This window comes from Saccopteryx leptura, chromosome 5 (genome assembly GCF_036850995.1).
Source record: "Saccopteryx leptura isolate mSacLep1 chromosome 5, mSacLep1_pri_phased_curated, whole genome shotgun sequence".
Classification (NCBI taxonomy): domain Eukaryota; kingdom Metazoa; phylum Chordata; class Mammalia; order Chiroptera; family Emballonuridae; genus Saccopteryx; species Saccopteryx leptura.
This window is the reverse complement of record NC_089507.1, coordinates 54,370,469-54,391,654: the sequence shown is the minus strand read 5'-3', so window position 1 is coordinate 54,391,654 and position 21,186 is coordinate 54,370,469. Positions and strand designations below refer to the sequence as shown.

The 21,186-nt window shown below is 40.7% G+C and overlaps 1 protein-coding gene and 1 long non-coding RNA gene across 2 annotated transcripts in view; one reads left to right on the top strand and one right to left on the bottom strand.

Annotated features, from left to right (window-relative positions):
* Positions 1-3,344: 3,344 nt before the first annotated feature.
* LOC136405810 (uncharacterized) lies at positions 3,345-4,138 on the bottom strand. Its single transcript, XR_010751574.1, has 2 exons — positions 3,778-4,138; positions 3,345-3,541 (listed from the first exon to the last, which is right to left on the bottom strand). It is a non-coding gene; the product is annotated as an uncharacterized lncRNA (long non-coding RNA).
* ADAMTS3 (ADAM metallopeptidase with thrombospondin type 1 motif 3) overlaps positions 3,437-21,186 on the top strand; it is a 262,766-nt gene continuing 245,016 nt past the window's right edge. The window contains exons 1-2 of the mRNA XM_066385335.1: positions 3,437-3,552; positions 4,835-4,862. Coding sequence (XP_066241432.1) covers positions 3,484-3,552; positions 4,835-4,862 — 97 coding nt within the window. The 5' untranslated portion in view covers positions 3,437-3,483. The remainder of the gene's footprint in view (positions 3,553-4,834; positions 4,863-21,186) is intronic.

Genomic DNA, 21,186 nt, shown 5'->3' with positions numbered 1-21,186 from the left:
AAGGGGATGATTTTCACAATTAGAGAGACTGCATATATATGAATTTGAAATTATTTCTCTACTGTGGACAGAAAATGGGCCACACACTCAAGCTCAGGGGAGGCCTGCATGGCAGGCTATACAAACTCAGAGACTATAAGAAACCACACTGGATGTTTTGAACATAAAAATTCCTAACAAAGTGAGTCATGGTGGTAGTCAAGTCCTAGGGCTATAGCTTTCTTGAGAAAGCAAGTGAGCCTGTCTATTGTCTTTTTGCATCTATGATAACATGCGTTGGAAATATCAGAGTAATCTCCTTTCCCAGAACCCTCAGGGAAAAACTTCTACACCTTAGGGTAACACCACCGAACCTACCATTGTTATCTTGTTTCTCTAAAACCATCTCTATGTGCTATAAATGTTCATTAACTATCCTGTCCCCACCAAAAGTAAAATAACTGTCTCTCTATTTTACCTATTTATACAATCACAGAGATTTCCCTGCTTTACTTTTTCCCACCCCCTTAATCTACCACCAGTGGATTTTAGGTAACCTCCTTTTGACTCCTTTGGAAACAAAACATGAAAATTTTATAAAGGTGGTATTGCTAAACTGGTTTTAGAGTTGAGAAAACTGAGGCTGAACCTTCATGTGAGTCTTACCTGACTCACGTTCATTTTAATTTAATATTTTTATAATAGTATTTCCCCAAGTATGTTCCTCATAGGATATAAAATATGAGACAAAAGCAATCTATGGCCACATCAGTGTGAGGACCAGAGTGTACTGTATCTCCCTCTTGAAGAATCACAATGCATTTAGAGTATTAAAGTTTTGATGAAGTTCTGAAAAAAATTCATCTCATTTTGTTTATTTGGTACTTCACAAACTTTAGGTGACTGTCAGATTTTCTTTCTTTTTTTTTTGTAAAACATTTAATATTTCAGGACATATTTTGAGAAATTGTGTCTTAGAGTATATTGGGAGATCCTTATTAATCAGAACTCAACTCATTTAGAATCCAAGATATATAAACCTTATTATATACTCTCAAATCAATGTTTTTAAGAATGAGGTCATGACTGATTGGGTTATGAAATAAATGACATGGATCCTGAGCAGTATTTGGGAAAATCAAAAACAAGAAACAAACAGTATAGAAAATACCAGGGTTGTTGCAGGTATAGGTACTGAATCATAAAAGTTTTACTGGGTCACAATGTAAAATACATTTATTTCTGTGGTCTTGGCTAAAAATGTTTAAAGCCACTGGTTTCATGAAAGTCACACTATTATGTCAGAGAATACAGTGATAATAAATGTCTGAACTTCGTAAAATTAACACAAAAGGACTACTATCCTACCATGGCTAAATATAATATTTGTGATCACTTAGAATTGGAGAATTTTAGAGCTGAAATATCTCATAGGGATAAAAACAAAAATAGAGTTTTAGTGACTTGTCAAGGTCAGAGAGCTGTTAGTTGGGCCAAAACCTGGGTGTTCTGATTTGTACTCTCTTTTACTTTGTCAGTGTAAATTGATAGAATATTTATTTATAGAACATGAGTAGTATTTCTTTAATGAATAAGAAAACGAGGCACAAAAATCAGTAAATCACTCCTCAATAGTAAGTCAATGACAGGTTACAAAAATGCTGAAGGCTTTAATTGAAGGAAAAAAGTAATTTAGAGACTCTTCAGTGCTGGGGTCTAATTATAATTACAACTAATAACTAATTAATGTACTACGCCCTGTTAGTAGATGAGGTCATTCAGTAATCTGGTTTCTTGTTTGTCTATGCTAATGTCCAAATGTCCTTTATATATGATTTTGACAAGCCAGCAGATAACACATCAGTGAACAGAAAATTTTGCTGTGGAAATTTAAAGATACAACCATTAAATAATGAATCAAAGTACTGGAAACCCTCCAAGCTCACTTTTTTATTTAAAAAAAGAATAGGAACTATGACTTATGGAAGCATCCCTTAGCAAAACAAGCATTAGCTTCTATACATTTTGTTTTAGACAGGCTCCTGCAAGACTCTTTGCAGTTGATGTCCTAAAGATTATATTTAAATTTGTGCTTAATCACTGTCTTTCATGGTCAATGGAGGCTGGAGATACATATGGTCCTTTTCCATCCCTCTGCTCCCTGGAAAACACCCCGAGAAAGTGGGCCTGGGTTTGGATTCCAGCAAGTTCATCTCCTGTCTCTTGAGCCCAGGTTGGTATCATCTACTCTCTGGAATCTCCGTGCCACACTGGGCAGAAATCGTTTGATAACTTAATCTTGGTGAGAGGAAGGTACACTGAGGCCTGTGTACTCCAGTGATAAACAGAAGCAGCCAGTGAGTCAAGGAAGAGACACAGTATCTTTAAAAATTAATATAAACGAATAAAGCCTAGACAAGAGCTTAAAGGGGGCGAAGACCACCCCCGCCAAACGAGGGAGGTGACTGGTGTCACGTCATTAAGACCTGGAAGTTCCAGGGGTTCTCTGCGGGGCGACTTTTCCCTGACTGAGAGCACGGTGGGGGCTGGAAGAGGTGAATTTCCTAAAGCCCAGGACCAGTCCTTGGATCCACCCTCTTCCTATAATAACTCAGTGCCTGTCCGGGCAGTAGGGACCCGCGGGTCCCCCGGAGAAGAGAAGATCGGGGGTGGTGGATCGAGCCCGGGCCGCAGGAGCCCCCACGCGGTTTCCAACCCTGACCCTGCCTGGGGCTGACCGCTCGCGATCCTCCCCACCGCGCCCCGTCCTCCTTCGCCGGCCGCCCCGGGCGCAGGGGGCGCGGGCCCCGGCCCCGCGTGACGTGGGCGCCGGGGCGGGAGGGGCCGCCCGGGGGGGCTCTGGCCGCCTTATTAGCGCCGTGCCGGTCGCCCGCAAGGAGCAGACGACCGCTTTGCGAGCAACAGGAGCCGGCGTGCGGCCCACTCCTCCCACCTCCTCCGCCTGCCTCCTCCTCCTCCCCGCCGGCTCCTCCCGCCCCCACCTCTGTGTGCGCCGCCGAGTCGCCCTCTCCCTGCCTCTTTCTCCGGCTCCCGCTCGCTCTGCTTTCTCGCTAATACTTCCCCCTGCTGTGCTCCAGGGAACCCAAGCATTCTCCTCGCTAACCTTAGGGACCAATGGTGCTCGAAAAGCCTAGAGAAAGCCGCTCTGGGCAGAGATAGTGGGAAGCCCCCGTCCCTTCCCCCTCTCCCGGCGCAGCCCGAGCCGGGCTCGCTGCACCTTCTCGCTCCTGCACACTCTGTTTGGGAGGACGGGGTGAGAAGGTGAAGTGGAAAGAACTGCAGAGCGGAGGGGGCCAGTCTCAGAGCTCAGATTTCATTTTCATTGAAGCAAAAAGCACAGAAGATCAGTTTTTTTCTTTATTATTATTATTATTCTGCATTAAAAAAAATTTTTTTTTCACTTTTTTAAAAGAAACTTATTTTGGGGGTGTGTGCTCTGGGCATTTGACTTGCCCAGTAGTTGAAAAGTCAACTCGACTCGTGATGGTTCTCCTGTCACTTTGGTTGATAGCAGCCGCTCTGGTACAGGTTAGGACTTCAGCTGATGGACAAGTAAGTGGAAAATAAAAAAAACTCAAACCCAACCTTTTCCTGAAAAAGTTCCTCTCTGTTTCCCCTCCTCTCTATCCTCCTCCCCCTCCCCCCCTTTCTCTGTTATCTTGTACGTTCAGGAACGGTGTTTTGAGGGCTGGGCGCAGCGCGCGGGGCTTTTTGGGGTGGGGGTTGAATTGCACGGGAGGTTATGACTCTCACTCCGGGAGTCCAGGCTTGTCATACCTAGGGCTTCACCACTTTGCGGCATTCGTAACAATTCCTGGTGACAAACTGCAGCCAATTCGCATCCTCGCCGGGCCATCTGGGTTTCCCCTTTCCGGAGGGCGGTCTGGGCTCTTGAATGAAGTTCTGGACGCTGGGTCCAGGATCCCAGTGCTCTGGTTGATGCTGCCGGAGTCGGGTGCGCGGGGTTTCCCTCCTCACGGACTCACAACTTTTTCGGGCAGCCAGAGGCGGGGGTGTCAGGAAGTCATTGGGTCGGACAGGGAGCGATCCAGTAGACACGTGCCCTGGGAGGACTACGGCGGCGCTGCGGTTTGACAGTTGGGGAGGGGGCTGGGGACGTTTCCTGCCCTGCATTTTCCTGGCCAGAGGCTGGAGAAGCCGGCCGCTTTTTTCCCCTCCCCCTCTGCACAGCTCCTCCTCTTTAAAGCTGAGTGCAGCTCTGTTTCTTTTTGGCCCAGCCCCCACCCTTTGGAGACTCAAGGTGAAGCCCGATGCTCTTAGAAGTCCTTAAGAAGGCTCAGTTGGACCAGTCGAGCCATTTGTAGTAATTCACATCAGCATAGGGCCGGTGGGACTTTAGGTACAGAATACGTCTGTGAGTTTTTGTAGCTTCTCTGGTCTGCCTGGTCTGAACATAGTGTAAAAAGTATAGAATTGTTTATTCTTGACTTCAAATCTGATAAATCAGGCCCCCTTTTAGGTTTCTTTTCGCACGCATAATATTGACTTTCTTTTTTAATCTTGACCCAGTATGTGGAGTTTTCAGAAAAGAATATTGAGTATCAGTATTTAATGTTGCTAACTTCATAAATGTTTAGTTAAAATTAAAATGGGATAACAATTACCTGCCCGTATTGTTACCTAATTGGCTGGTGCTCACCGCAGAAGAACCTTCTACAAACCCAGGTACAGCCTTTAGGCACCAGTCCCGGTTTCCAGCATCTCCTGATTAGCTAGCTCCTGAAAAGCATTAATGGTAGAAATAAAACACACAAGGTGATAAGATGAAACCCAGTAACTGTTTCTTTTTCTTACTTTTCCCCCTCCTTTCCAGGCTGGTAATGAAGAAATGGTGCAAATAGGTAAGCCTTGTTCTCAGATGTCACTCTTATCTTAGTAGAAAGTAGGAAATGAAGTAAACTAAGCAACATATTGTTTCTAAAATTTCTCCTGTGATTAAAAAATAATAATAATTTGTAGTCTAGGAACATTTCTGTTCTTCTCTTACTCTTTCCAGAGGAGAATCCCACTTTGCTCAGGGTGAGTTATAGTAAAATTCTGCAGTTGGACTTCTCAAGCATCACTTTATTACTGTCTTTGGACAAGCTGGGGCAGGTTCTTGGACCGTGATGTAGGGCTGGAAGGAGATACGGAGATAAATAAAATCTTTTCATCCTGTGTAGCCCTAGGAGGAGCACAGCTGATTAGACTAGAAGGCAACATGTAAGAATGCTACAAAGGAGGGATAAATGAGGTAGAGAGGATGGATTTTTTTTTTTTAATTTTACCAGCTTTGAATACACCCTCTTATTCCATCTGTTTTAAAATGATTACCTACTAATGTACAAGATATGATTAGGCTTTTTGCAAATAACATCTAAAACCTCAATATTACCTGGTGATTCCCATGTTATGGAAGAGGAGACTGAGGCTCAGAAAGTAAAAGTGACTTGTAACAGGTCTCCCCAAAGTCCATGGTCTTTTTGGAACTGTTTATAATAATATATTTGTTCTGACTTTAGAGACTGAAAGTCATCTGGCAAGGAGCCAGGCTCCATTCAAAGCCTTTTTATACAAAATTAACTTGGATTACTTTAAAAGATAATTTTTCTTTTTGGCAGAGTATTAGCCTGTGTAAATTCTGTATTTGTCAAGTGATATTGTAAAGTCATCTTTCAGTGGAAAGGTTGTATTACTGCAAACATAGTTACAAGTCATCGCCCAGGTACTGTGTGCCAGACAGTATTAATTGCTTTATGTGCATTATGTCATCTAATTCTCCCAACCACATTAACAAATTAGGGACACCATTGTGCCTATTTTAGATTTTAGGAAATTGAAGCTTGACAGGTTACATAGTTACCTGCTGTAGTACATAACCCAGAGCTGGGGGCGATTTCATGCTTGTAAACTACTGCAGAGACTCTACCATGCTGCCCCAGAGATAGCTGTATATCTATATGTAGCCTTCCTTTTCAGTGCTCACCATTGTCAGAACCCTTCCCGAAGTTTAACCTCAATGGTAAGAGTAGGACAGAGAGGGGAGGAGCGTGACTGAGAACTGCATTAAAGATATAGTGTCTATAAAGAGACATTTGTCATTTGTGGTTGATAGCACTCAGCCATATATATATATATATCTTTTTAAAGAATTATTTTTCAACCAAACGAGTAAAGAAAAGAAAGCTGGTTTACTTTTATTAATTAAACATTTGATTACTGAAACATCCCAACTTTGCAATATGTAAATTAAAAATCTCTTTTAAGAGTGTCTACTCTACCAAAGGAAAAAAAAAATTGCTTTGATTAAATTTTCAGATAGCATCAACATGCTGTCATGTAAGACGCCTGGGTCAGACTTAGGTCGAGTTCTTTTGCTAGTATAAATGACTTCGGTGGCCCTGTTCCGCAGGGAAGAAAGCAGTACAGTGTGCTCAGTTTGGTAGGAGGGAGATGAGTCACCGCTGAAAGAGGGGAGGGCAGGGCACTCTAAGGTTGTATTGCTAGAGATTTACTTCCGCCCAAGTTCCTTTGCTTTTTGGGATTTCTCTCTTTTATTTTTATTTTTATTTACTATTTTTAAGTTGAGTGAAGATAAAAAAATAAAGATAAAAATAGATTTTGATTCAAGTCCTGTGACAACAAAAGTAGCTATCATTTAGCTTTAGGTTATAACCATTTCTGTACCTCTTAAGAGGGATTTAAAAGTATATTTAAAAAAAAAATCTCATGGACAGTAATGAGATTTCTCTGCCTTGTCCCCATGTGTAAAGAATTTGCTAATATGGGGGTTTGGTAAAATGCACACCTACAGAGAATCAACTTTTTCTTTTCTTTCTTTCTTTTTTTTTTTTGTATTTTTCTGAAGCTGGAAATAGGAAGAGACAGTCAGATAGACTCCCGCATGTGCCCGACCGGGATCCACCCGGCACACCCACCAGGGGCGAGATGCTCTGCCCATCAGGGGGCGATGCTCTGCCAGGACCAGAGCCACTCTAGCGCCTGGGGCAGAGGCCAAGGAGCCATCCCCAGCGCTCGGGCCATCTTTGCTCCAATGGAGCCTTGGCTGCGGGAGGGAAGAAAGAGACAGAGAGGAAGGAGGGGGGGGTGGAGAAGCAAATGAGCGCTTCTCCTATGTGCCCTGGCCGGGAATCGAACCCGGGTCCCCCGCATGCCAGGCCGACGCTCTACCGCTGAGCCAACCGGCTAGGACCTGAGAATCAACTTTTTTACCAATAATTGTTTTAAAAAAAAAGTGATCTTACAAAACTGTCCAGAGGTGTTATTTGATCAGTTATACAATTAGAAAAGACTAATAAGATGTGTAGACTTAATCAATGTATAGTTGTAGTTCCACAGATTGGCTGGAGTAAATTTCATGGCTCTGAATAATTTCTGGATAATTTAATGTGTCAAGGAAAGAGCAATACGTATTAGAGACAAGCCATAAATTTTTAGTAAGTTAAATTTTAAAAATACTTTCTACTGAGGCATAATATATATGCAGGCCCATGCACATAAGTGCATACCCTGCTGATTTTTTTTTATTTTTCTGAAGTTGAAAACAGGGAGGCAGTCAGATAGACTCCTGTATGTGCCTGACCGGGATCCACCTGGCATGCCCACCAGGGGGCGATGCTCTGCCCATCTGGGGTGTTGCTCTGTTGCAACCAGAGCCATTCTAGCGCCTGAGGCAGAGGCCATAGAGCCATCCTCAGTGCCCAGGCCAACTTTGCTCCAAAGGAACCTTGGCTCCAGGAGAGGAAGAGAGAGACAGAGAGGAAGGAGAGGGGGAAGGGTGGAGAAGCAGATGGGCGCTTCTCCTGTGTGCCCTGGCCGAGAATCGAACCTGGGACTCCTGCACGCCAGGCCGACGCTCTTCCACTGAGCCAACTGGCCAGGGCCCCTGCTGATTTTTCATGGAGGGAATACTCTCATGTACCTGGACCAATGAGAACATTACTTGTGCTTGTGTCATGTTCCTAGCACTACCCCTGCATGAAGGATAACCACTCTCTGACTTGCAACAAGATAGGTGAATTTTGCCAGATTTTATTGTGTGTGCTTTTTATAAATGGAATCCTATAATATGTACTCTTTAGTATTTGGCTTAGGAAACCAATTTTTAAAAATATATCTGATATGCTTCAAGCCTATAGTCTAGAAAGACTGTTATTTAGATAGAGGGCAGTTTGTCATGAAAGCAGGTTAGAATATATATAGATGTATCACCTATATAGTGTGTCATAGGGGATATTGCTGCTTTTTCCTTCTCTCTCCACCCAGTGGGAAAATGCCTTCTTTTTACATGGGCAAATATGATTCACTCTGGAGAAAATGGACTAGTAGATTTTGAACTGTGACCTAGCCTTCAGCTCCTTTGTCAACCATAGAGGAAATACCTACCTACACATCTAGCTATTTATACCCATATATACTTACATATACCCATATGTAAGCACCTATATTCATATGTGCGTATAAGTGCATGTGTGATTGTATATCCCTTATGCATATGAGTGTAGGTGTGTTTCATGAGATCATTAACAAACTCCTATGGCATATCAAGGATTTCTTTCATTTCTGACTCAGAATATGGCCTTGGTAGGAGGCTGAGGGTATTTGTGGGCAGCTCTCTGGCTGCTCTCATTGGGTAAGGAGGCTTGCTTAAGAAATAATCAGAGTTCTGTAGAAATTGGAACATCTGTAAAAGAATTCCCTGAGTCTTTTTGTTTTTGTATTTTTTTAAGCAAGAGAGTGAGAGAGATAGACAGACAAGAAGAGAAAGAGATGAGAAACATCAACTCATAGTTGTGGCACCTTAGCTGTTCATTGATTGCTTTCTTGTATGTGCCTTGACCCGGCCGGGGTGGGGGTGAGGGACTCCAGCCTAGCTAGTGACCCCTTGCTCAAACCAGTGACCTTAGGCTGAGGCCGGCAACCATGGGTCATGTCTGTGATCCCACACTCAATCTGGTGATCCCACACTCAAGCTGGATGAGTCTGTGTTTAAGAAAGTGACTTCGGGGTTTCAAACCTGGAAGCTCAGCATCCCAGGTCAACGCTCTATCCACTGCACCACCACCAGTCAGGCCCCTGAATATTTTGGTTTCATAAATGATTATGTAGAGCTTACCTGATCATCATGAGAAGAAGAATCACTGTGAGGCTTTGGTGTTAAGCTATTTTTCTTCCCCTCCCCCTTCCTTGGAATTGGGGCATATTCATCTTTTCATGCCCTATTTCTGCTTCCCAGTTTCAAAATCAATTAGATTTCATTCTGAACAAAATAAAGTTGCTAATCTTGTTCTTTCAAATATCCAATTGACTGAGAAATAATTTTTAATCATTTGCAGGTATGTATTTGGTTTTCAAGGATTAGTGTGAGTCACTCCATCTAGTCTTTGGCATGTAGTAAGCAATTCCTCTGCTGTACACTTCATGAGGGCAAAAACATTGTCTTGATGACTGCTGTTTCTTTGATAAAACAGGCTTGGTACCTTGTGGGTCCTCAAATATTTGTTTTTCTCAATGACTAGATGTAGAAAGTAGGGTATTAGCAACATTGGGATTTATGTAGGTTTTAATTTCCTTCCCCAAATGCTCTTATTTGTGTTCCTCTCCAGGTTTAATTGGTCCACAAGAAATTTGAAGATGGTGACATTGGCTATACAAATAATTATTCGTTTTTGTCAAGGTTTCTTGTGACTTCTCTTTTAACCCTACAAAGCTTAAGGACCTAGGCTTATTAGTTTTTATACACTTGTGTTTTTGTGCTGCATAAGTATTTGGCAAATTCAATGGAATTATTTACAGGTTTTGAGTGCCCACTAATTTTTCACTAATGTCCACTTGGGATCATGGGACCTATTGCTGACATTATGAGAAATAAAATAAGTTAAGACTGAAATCTATATCCATCTAGTTTGACAGCAGCAATGCTAAAAGGTGTGGTTTAAAGAAGGGTTAAACAGATCCTTTGTAAAATTTAGAATTTTATCTACCCATCCCATTATTCTTTTATATAACTAAAGATCATGCACTTGACTTGACTGATTTATCTCCCATCCCTCCTTTGAGCATCAGAATGGTTAATGTTACTGCTTTAAGCTTCTTAGATGAAAATATTAAAATAAATACAGCATGTTATCTATTTCACCAGTAACTTATTATTGCTGTTTATCTAAAATACCATCACTGTTTGCCCTTGCCATTTTACCAAATAATCATGATTGCTCAGAAATGTTCAGAAATCCCCAAGGTCATCTTTGCTTCCAGGATGATTATCTCTAAATATTTTTTGTTTGTGAGTAGCCAGCCCAGATTACCTTGGAAATCCATTAGGGACAATGGATTATAAAAAATTGTCTGGTAAAATCATGAATGATTTTGCCCTGGCCGGTTGGCTCAGCGGTGGGTGGAGCGTCGGCCTGGCGTGCGGGGAACCCGGGTTCGATTCCCGGCCAGGGCACATAGGAGAAGCGTCCATTTGCTTCTCCACCCCCCCCCCTCCTTCCTCTCTGTCTCTCTCTTCCCCTCCCGCAGCCGAGGCTCCATTGGAACAAAGATGGCCCGGGCGCTGGGGATGGCTCCTTGGCCTCTGCCCCAGGCGCTGGAGTGGCTCTGGTCAAGGCGGGGCGTCGCCCCCTGGTGGGCAGAGCGTTGCCCCTGGTGGGCGTGCCGGGTGGATCCCGGTCGGGCGCATGCGGGAGTCTGACTGTCTCTCCCCGTTTCCAGCTTCAGAAAAAAAAAAAAGAAAAAAAAATCATGAATGATTTTAATATGAAGAGGTTGGCCATACCAGTTGGGCTGGATATATCGACAGTGATGACTAAGATGAAGCTCTAATGCTTCCTTGACAGGATTGTTACTAGAATTTTAGGAACCCTCTCTCTAGTGTTTCTCTAATAGAGATCAACTTTTACTCCTAAGCTATGCTACTTCTATTATTTAAAATGTTGAATTATTCTTTTAAATAATTAGTTTTTGCTCTGATTATAGAAGTTTTGCATGTGCCCATCATAATCGTAGTCTTGAATTTTTCTGTATTTCTCAGATTTTTGACAATCATCTCAAATATGAAACTATTATTGTAATTTAGCATATTCTTATTCACTCTTCCTTTAATACACAGACACTGTTTTTTGTATACCTGTTTTGTTTTAATATTTTAGTATAATTTTTCCTATCATTGAAAACTCCTTGTAAACATCATTTAAATTGTATCACACTAAAAAGCCTTAATATATGTAATTATTTCCCTAATGGAATTCATTTTCTCATAATGAATGTTGCCACACTCTGTTGTAAAAAGTCATTACCTGCTTTTCAAATGACTGCTTTAGAAGAGAGATACAGAAGTTGATGACTGAGTAAAACCAAGTTCCCATGATACGTTTTAACAAATGGCTTTAGAAAACGTTTGGGGCCCTGTCCTGTTGGCTCAGCAGTAGAGTGTCGGCCCAGCATGTGGAAGTGCTGGGTTCGATTCCCAGCCAGGGTGCACAGGAGAAGCATCCATCTGATTCTCTGCCCTTCCCCCTCTCTTATCTCTCTATCTCTCTCTCTTCCTCTCCCACAGCAAAGGTTCCACTGGAGCAAAAGTTGGCCCAGGCACTGAGGATGGCTTCATGGCCTCCGCCTCAGTCACTAGAATGGCGCAGGTTGCAATGAAGCAATGCAGAGCATCTCCCCCTGGTGGGTGTGCCGGGTGGATCCCGTTCTGGAGCATGTGGTAGTCTGTCTCTCTGCCTCCCTGCTTCTCACTTCAAAAAAATACAAAAAAAAAAAAAGAAAAAAGAAAAAAAGAAAATGTTTGGATGACCTGAACTCCCACTAGCAATATAGGAAAGTGTTGGTTTAGAAAATATTAATTCTAAATTAGTTTCATTTTCATTTTTCTTGACATTTGAATATAATTTTTAATTACTTGGTTACACAAGCTATGAAAGATGAAATGAATTCATCATTTTTCTAGTTATCAAGTACACAAAAGTATGGAAAATCATATTATGAAGGTGTTTTGTAATTTTATTTGTACTATGAGAAGATTTATCCACATGATTGAATAGAGTGTGAGAGTTGTATATTCTGTAGAATAGATAGAAAAGCATGGGAAGGGCTTCCTAGCTTTGGAATCTCTATTCCCACATGCAGTTGATTCATCCTAATTTTTCAAATACGTTTACATGACTTTGCTGACTGACTGTAAATCCCTAGGAGAGATTTTGTGGTAAAATGTCAGTCTCCTGTTTATAAAAATGCCACAAATTCAGCATGATGAATCTTTATGGAATTTAGAACAAATTGTGAGCAGCATGAAACAGCCTATCTCCTTCTTGAAGTGACAGATAGAGCAAAAGTAAAATTTAGAAAACTTTGTAGAAAGTAAATAGGATTAAATCTATGAATCTTCAAATACTGTGATCGTAGATACTAAATCACATTCCTACATTTCTTCTTCATATATAGTACATATATTTTTATATGCATATATGCACACAAATAAAAAGAGTGATTAAAATTATTATTCATATGATTTGAATTCTCTTTCTTTTATTTGTAAAAAAAATTCTCTCTTTTATATGTAGAGTTTATTCCTTAATCTTAAATCGAACCTGTATATTCAGTAGAGTGCCTGTTAACATCCATCACCTTTCCTCCATCAATGGTTAGGGGCACAGACTGTCCACCATGTGTTTTAAAACCCTGACTCCACCAATTTCTAACTTATCACTTTAACCTGTGTCAAAGTGTCACTTTCTTCTATGTAACATAGGCATACTACTACTGCTTACTTCATACAATTCTAAAGGACTCATAAAATCTGGCTTATAGTAAGCAAACTAGAATAATAGGTATTATTAGCAGTATGCTTTAGTCTTGTGCTTTTTCAAAAACAGCCGAGGAGAGTGACCTCATTCTAATTCCTACATTTTTGACAGATCTGACACCCTGAATTTCCAGAAACTTTAATTTTTCTGTGCCGTGGACTTGTAAGCCATCCAGCCACTCAGCTCACTATATGACAACTCTTTGAGAGTTCTATTTTCAAGTGTTATCTTTATGTTGATAATGAGGTGTTGCTTAATTCATAGGAATATAGCAGTAGAGGGAGGGGGAGTTGAGTAAGTAGTGGTACAAAAATAGCTATTTCATATAATTCCACCCCACCTACATAGTGTGTATACCAAAAACAGTTCTTTCTTTTCAGCTAATTTATTGAAAGTTCTTTTTTCCATTTCAATGAGGGAACATTCTTAAATTAATTATGACTCCTTTGAGTGCAAGTGACAGGAGCCAAGTTGACACTGGTTAAGGAAAATAAAATTGATCTGGTAATCAAAGTCAGGTATAGCTGGATCTGAGAACTTGGAATAATGTTAGGAATCTCTCTCTCTCTGTCTCTGTCCCTCTTCCCTCCTTTCTTCCCTTTTTCTTTCTTCTGCCTTTCATTCTTTTGTTTGTTCATTTGTTCTTATTTTTTCTCTATGTTGGTTTTATTTCTCTATCAGGAGGAGATTGCCAGGTCTACTCCCTCAGTTCCTCCACATAATGGCAGATACTGTCATCGGCAACCCTAGACTATCATTCTATCTTTTACCCCACTTGACAGAACACTTCTTTTTTGACAGCTACAGGAAGTTTCTGGTAAGGCTTTTATTGGCTACTTAGCTTTAGTCATCAGCTTATCCTTGAACCATTCACTGTGGTCAGAGATGCGGTGCTCTGATTGACATCGGTTGAGATATTTTACTAGTGACTTATAGGGACTAAGTGTGGAATGGGGGCTAGTTAACCTAAGAGAAAGTGGGCATGGAGCGTGGGATGAATGCTGCAGTGGCACAAATGTACCATAGTGACATAGATGTGAGGACTTTGTAGCACTCTGCTTGGAACCTGGTGGCAGAGGTAGGCAGAATAATGGCTCCAAAGACGGTCACTTCTGAATTTCTGGAACCTGGTGAATTAAGTTTACAATGGAATTAAGGTTGCTAATCAATTGACCTTGAAATAGAGAGATTATCCTGGATTATCCAAGGGGACAGTCCTTGTAAAGGGAAGAGGGAGGTGAAGGAAAGATGGCAGCGTAATAAAGACTTGGAGAATGTTGCTGGTTTTGAAGATGGAGGAAAGGAGCCAGGAGCCAGGAAATGTAGGCGGCCTCTGGAATTTGAAAAAGGTGAGGAAACAGATCACTCCAGAGCATCTAGAAAGAATGCAGCCCTGCTCACACCTTGGTTTCAGCCCTGTGTGACTAATTGCAGACTTTTGTCCTCTAGAACTGTAGCAGAACAAATTCATGTGGTTTTAAGTCACCAAGTTTGTGGCAGGTTATTACAGGAGCAGCAGGAAACTGATGCAGTAGCCTTGTGGACCGACCCAGTTTCTCATACTTTCGTTAAACCATGATCCAGAGTGTTTTAGATTTGGAAAATATAATTACTACAAGTAACATTTCAGTGAAAGTCTTTAAAAATGCTATCCACATTTCTTATCTGTCATATTTTCCCCAGCCTTTGGCCCTGGAGACAAAAGCTGATTTTCCTGGCTTTAAATTTTAGACTCAAATTAAATTAGTTTTTAAAAGTATTATCTATCAACAAATTGTAAAATGTACAAGAAATATTAATTTTTAGGATGCCTAATATAGTTCTCGAGTCTGTACCACTTCCAGTGATGATAAATACAGCCAGATAAATACAGAAGTGCTTCTTTAAAAACTAAGTTTGGAATGTTAAAATTTTGGCATTTGGACCTCACTTAAAAAATAATTCTCTTCTACTTTTTATCCTGTTATTGATTATTTGATTACCTTAAGCTGTAGCAAAAAAAAAAAAAAAAAAAAAAAGCTGGGTATTCTTATTTTAAATAACATTTTTCTTCAGGCTTTAGTAATTTTTGGGAAAGGTCTTATCTTACCTGATTTCATGTTCTGCAACAGTAAAGAATGTGCTGTTTTTTCCCAAATGACTCTCTTGAACATAAACATTGTGCAATTGCAACAAATATTTATGAAAAGGCCAGATTTAAAAAAATGAGAAGAATTTTTAAGTGTACAACTATTTGTTCTTTCTTAATGAGTAAGAGTAACCCCCCAAACACCTTTTTTGTTTTTTTCCTTAAATAGCTTGATTAAAAAAACCAAAACTCTTTGACTCTAAAAATGGGTTTGCAACTAAAATAAAAGACATCAAAGAATTTCTCTGCCTAGAGGCGATGAAATGAGGACAGAGAACTTGGCTGTGTTCAGAAGTTCAGCATGTGTCACAATTAATGTTTAATTGCCTTCAAGAGAAGATGTGTCCCCTTCTCCATTAGCGTTCACAGCCTTGGTAAGCTCTTTGGCGTGTGGTGTCCTTTTTAAGGTTTACTCTTCACCCCACTCCCGTCTTTCCCAGAGCAGCTGGCTCCTGTCATTTCTGATGAAAGTCATTCTCTTTCCTTTGGCTCAATTTTTGGAAATGTTGTTGGGGCTACTTCTTTAGCAGATCTTGAAAATGCTTATTTGATTTCATTCTTGTGGCCAGATTGTTGCCTACCGAGAATTTATACCTGATAAAGGAAATTGCCTCTAGGAACTGCCTTTTTATAATAGAGCAATTAGCTGATTCTTGGGAGAGAATCCTAGTCTCTGAGTTGGGCAATGGAGCATGGGTTGTAACAGTCAGCCTGGACTTCAGACCCTCTGTTGACACGGAGCTGAAGGTCTCTTTTAACTGCATCAGAAACATAAGGCAGCGGTGGCGATAGAGTGGGGAGGGAGCGCTGAGGGGCGCTGGGACGTGGAAGGAATCTGAGACTGATTTCCTTCTTCTAGCTAGGGGATGATGGTGATGGTGATAACATCATCAGCTGGTTTTTCATTTAATGAGATGTTATTGGATGGGGTAGGCCCTGTATGTGTCTTACCTGGTTCAATGCTTATTATTATCTCTATTTTTACAGATAACTTCTCTGAGCCTTACTTTTCATAAAATGCTTGCGGGATGTCAAAGTATGCATCAGCTCAAAGCCAACCAGAATTCAAACACAGTGCTTTCTGACTGAACCTTTAGTGCTGAACCATTATTATACCTTACTCTCTTCCAGCCTGGATTAAAGCCAGACTGCATCAATCACAGTATTCCAATAATCTGTGTGCCTGGGGTGCCTTTGGTCTTAATTAGATTACCTGAAAATTGCTGTGATCCATGGGAGCTTTCTACTGTAGTCACTCCAGGGCCTAGCAGCATCAATTGTATTACTGAACTCTTTTTTCTTTTATTGTTCTATAGTTTGGGGTTTGAAATGTGCTGGGGACGACCGGTCTGTCTCCCTAGGAGATATTTGTGTATCATTTTACGACAGCCTTAAGAGAGACCAAATTTCTTGTCCTCAGTCGTGAGCATATGCGACTGAATGTGTGAAGGAGTTGGGAGCATGCCAAAGCATGGGCCACAGTGTCATACTGTGAGAGCGTTCCCTCCCAAGAATTCCCATTTCCAAAAATAATCAATTCCCCCCCCCCCCCCGAAGACTGATGTATTCTGGGAACATTTAAACACAGTAAGAGACCACATGTCTGCCCTTAGAATCTCTCTAAGGATAAGACATAAGCATAGAATTTCTCTTCCGTAGAGATTTTTCTTTTCTGCAGACAGTGCATGACAGTGAGAACTAGGAAGTTTAGACCAGATTGTATTCTGGACTAGTTAGCAGGGAAGATTTTTTGGAAAAGATGGGATTTGAGCTGGGCCATGAGGGCTGGGTTGAATCTGCATAGATGAAGAGAAAGTAGCAGTTCTTTTCCCCTGGGTGATACAGTAGATAGAGCAGGACTGTGAAGGCTGGCATGATTTAGCTGGGTCTGGTGAGCACATTACAGTGTTTTGATAGGCTAATACAAGAGATGGTGTTGGAAAGATATTAGGAACAGACTGCAGAGGGCCTTAAATATCAAAGGTAAACTTTGATTTGCTTAAGTTACCTATTCTCTGAGTTTCACTATCTTATAAAGTGAGAGGATTTGATTAATAGATGGTCTTTCAAACAATTTTTAGGTCTAACATGAAAAATAGATATGAATTTCTGAGTCTGTTTTATCCTGCAGTTATGATGAGCCACTGAAACATTTCAGAGAGAGTAACATAGTAATAGTAATACGTAATATTTATTGAGCACTTGCTATGCGCCAGTGTTCTTAAGATTTTAGATTAGGCCATATAGTTTTTACAACAATTCTATGAATTAAATTCTTTTACCCTCATTTTTACAGATGAGTACTGACATAAAATGTCTTTTTTTACCTCTATTTCTTTCTAGCTTTCTCACCAGGTTTGTTTTTGTTTTTGTTTTTGTTTTACAGAAACAGAGAGAGAGAGAGAGAGAGAGAGAGAGAGAGAGATAGATAGGGACAGACAGACAGGAATAGAGATAAGAAGCATCAATCATCAGTTTTTTGTTGTGACACCTTAGTTGTTCATTGATTGATTTCTCATATGTGCCTTGACTGTGGGGCTACAGCAGACTGAGTAACCCCTTGCTCAAGCCAGCAACTTTGGGTCTCAAGCTGGCGACCTCGGGGTCTTGAACCTGGGTCCTCTGCATCCCAGTTCAACACTCTATCCACCGCCTGGTTAGGCAAAAGTCTTTCTTTTATTTCTCTTTTTTATTAAATTTATTGGGGTGACATTGTTTAACAAGATTATACAGGTTTTTGGTGCACAATTCTACAACACATCACCTGTACACTGCATTGTGTGTTCACCACCCCAAAGATACTGAGCTGTAGAACCTAAGCATTTTATTATTTTTTAAAAATATTTTTTATTTTAAATTGCCATTGACATACAATATTCTGTTAGTTTCACATGTAGAACAGAGTGATTAGACATTTATATAATTAATGAAGTGATCACCCTAATAAATGTAGTACCCATCTGATACCATGCATAATTATTACAAGATTGACTATATTACCTATGCCATACTTTACATCCCAATGACTATTTTGTAACTACCAATTTGTACTTCTTATCTTTTTTCCTTTTTTCCCCCCCTCCCAACACCCCTCCCTTCTGGCAAACATCAGAATGTTCTCTGTATCTGTGAGTTTGTTTTGTTTGTTCATTTGTATGTTTTTTTAGATTCCACATATAAGTGAAATCATATGGTTTTTGTCTTTCTCTGTTTGACTTGTTTCACTTGTAAGAATACTCTCTAGGTCCATTCATGTTCCTGCAGATGACAAATTTCATTCTATTGTAGGGCTGAGTCATATTTCATTGTATACATGCACCATTTCTTCTTTATCCATTCATCTATTGATGGACGCTTAGGTTGCTTCTATATCCTGGCTATTGTAATTAATGTGACAAGGGAACATACAGATGCGTATATCTTTTTGAATTAGTATTTTGGGTTTTTTGGATAAATACCCAGAAGTGGAATTGCTGGGTCCTTCTTTGTGTCTTTATAAAGCCTTTCTTTTAAAGTTTATTTTATCTGATATAAGTATTGATACCTAGCTTGTTTTTTTTGTTTATATTTTCATATAATATCTTTTCCACCCTTTTACTTTCAGTCTATATGTGTCTTTTCATCTGAAGAGCTTCTTGTAGACAGCATATGTAAGGGGCTTGTTTTCTTATCCATTCAGCCATCCTGTTTATTTTGATTGGAGCATTAATCCATTTACATTAAAATAATTATTGCTAGATATGTAGTAATTGCCATTTTATTATTTATATTTTAGAAATACAGCTGTATATATATATATTTTTTTTCTTCTTCTTCTTTTTAAAGAAGTCCCTTTAACACTTTAAGATTTTTTGTGATACTGAACTGGTGGTCATAAGCTCCTTTTTTCTTGTCTGGGAAGCTCTTTATCTCTTCCTCAATTTTAAATTGCCTTGCTGGGTAGATTTATCTTGGTTATAGGTACTTGCTTTTAATCACTTTGAATATTTTATGCCATTCCCTTATGGCCTGCAAAGTTTCTGTTGAAAAATTAGTTGGCAGTGTTATGGGAGCTTTCTTTTTTTTATTTATTTTTATTTTTTAAATTAATTTTAATGGGGTGACATTGATAAATCAGGGTACATATGATCAGAGAAAACATCTCTAGGTTATTTTGACATTTGATTATGCTGCATTCCCATTACCCAAAGTCCAGTTGTCTTCTGTCACCTTCTAACTGGTTTTCTTTGTGCCCCTCCCCTTCCCCAACCCCCTCCCTTCCCTCCCTCCACTCCGTAACCCCCACTCTCTTGTCCATGTCTCTGAGTCTCATTTTTATGTCCCACCTATGTATGGAATCATATAGTTCTTAGTTTCTTCTGATTTACTTATTTCGCTCAGTATAATGTTATCAAGGTCCATCCATGTTGTTGTAAATGATTCGATGTCATCATTTCTTATGGCTGGGTAGTATTCCATAGTATATATGTACCAAAGCTTTTTAATCCACTCGTCCACTGACGGACACTTGGGCTGTTTCCAGAGCTTCACTATTGTGAACAATGCTGCCATAAACATGGGGTGCATTTCTTCTTTTCAAACACTGCTATGGTGTTCTTGGGGTATATTCCTAAAAGTGTTATAGCTGGGTCAAAAGGCAGTTCGATTTTTAATTTCTTGAGGAATCTCCATACTGTTTTCCACAGTGGCTGCACCAGTCTACATTTCCACCAGCAGTGCAGGAGGGTTCCCTTTTCTCCACATCCTCGCCAGCAATTATTCTGTGTTGTTTTTATAGGTAACTAACTGCCTTTCTCTTTCTGCTTTCATGATTCTCTTTCTGTTTTTAACCTTTAATATTTTAATTATGATGTGTCTTGGTATGGGCCTCTTTGGGTTCATCTTGTTTGAGACTTTCTGCACTTCCTGGGTTTGTATGTCTATTTCCTTCACCAGGTTAATGAAGTTTACAGTCATTATTTCTTCAAATTGGTTTTCAATTTCTTACTCTTTTCTTCTTCTGGTACCCCTATGACATGAATGTCGGTATACCTGATGTTGTCCAGAGACTCCGTAATCCTCATTTTATTTGGACTCCTTCTATTTTATTTTTTTGCTGTTCTTTTTTTTTTTTTTTTTTGTATTTTTCTGAAGCTGGAAACGGGGAGAGACAGTCAGACAGACTCCTGCATGCGCCCGACCGGGATCCACCCGGGGCGATGCTCTGCCCCTCCAGGGTGTTGCTCTGTTGCAACCAGAGCCACTCTAGCACCTGGGGCAGAGGCCAAGGAGCCATCCCCAGCGCCCAGGCCATCTTTGCTCCAATGGAGCCTCAGCTGCGGGAGGGGAAGAGAGAGACAGAGAGGAAGGAGAGGGGCATGGGTGGAGAAGCAGATGGGTGCTTCTTCTGTGTGCCCTGGCCGGGAATTGAACCCGGGACTTCTGCACACCAGGCCGACGGTCTACCACTGAGCCAACTGGCCAGGGCTATTTTTTTGCTGTTCTGATTGTGTTTTCTGCTACCTTATCTTGCAGATTGCTGATTCAATCCTCTACTTCATCTAGTGTACTGTCGATTTCCTAATATAGTCTTCATTTCAGTTATTGTAGTCTTCATTCCTGACTCGTTCTTTTTTGTGTTTTCTATCTCCTTTTTGTGTTTCCTATCTATTTGATGAAGTTCTCACTGCTCTCAGTGTTTTGAGTTCTGCATCTGGTAGATTGTTTATTTTCATTTTGGTTAGTTCCTTTTCTCGAGTTTTGTTGTATTCTTTCATTTGGAACATGCTTCTTTGTCTCCTCATTTTGGTTGCCTCCTTGTATTTGTTTCTAGGTGTTAGGTAGACTGCTATATCTCTTAGTCTTAGTAGAGAGGCCTTATGTAGTAGGTGTGCCTAGGGGCATGTCTTCATGATCAACTGAGCTCAGTGCTTTAGATGTGTCCCTTGAATGGGCTGTAAGCACCCTTTTGTTGTACTTGAGCCTTGATTGCTGTTGGCACATCAGTGGGAAGCATTGACCCCCAGGCTGACTGGTTGTCAGCACTGGCCATGGTTACAGTGGAGGAGCTGTTATTCAGCGGCTGACCCTTTAGAGCAAGATTCACTTTAGTGGGGTTCTGGCACCTGCCGAGTCTGCCCTTTGAGTGTGGCATTGTGGAAGTGATTGAGGGTGCTCTGGTCTGAGGGTGGCCACCTGATGTGTTCGTTCCGAGGCCTCTTGGGAGGTTCAGGCCAAGGTCATCCT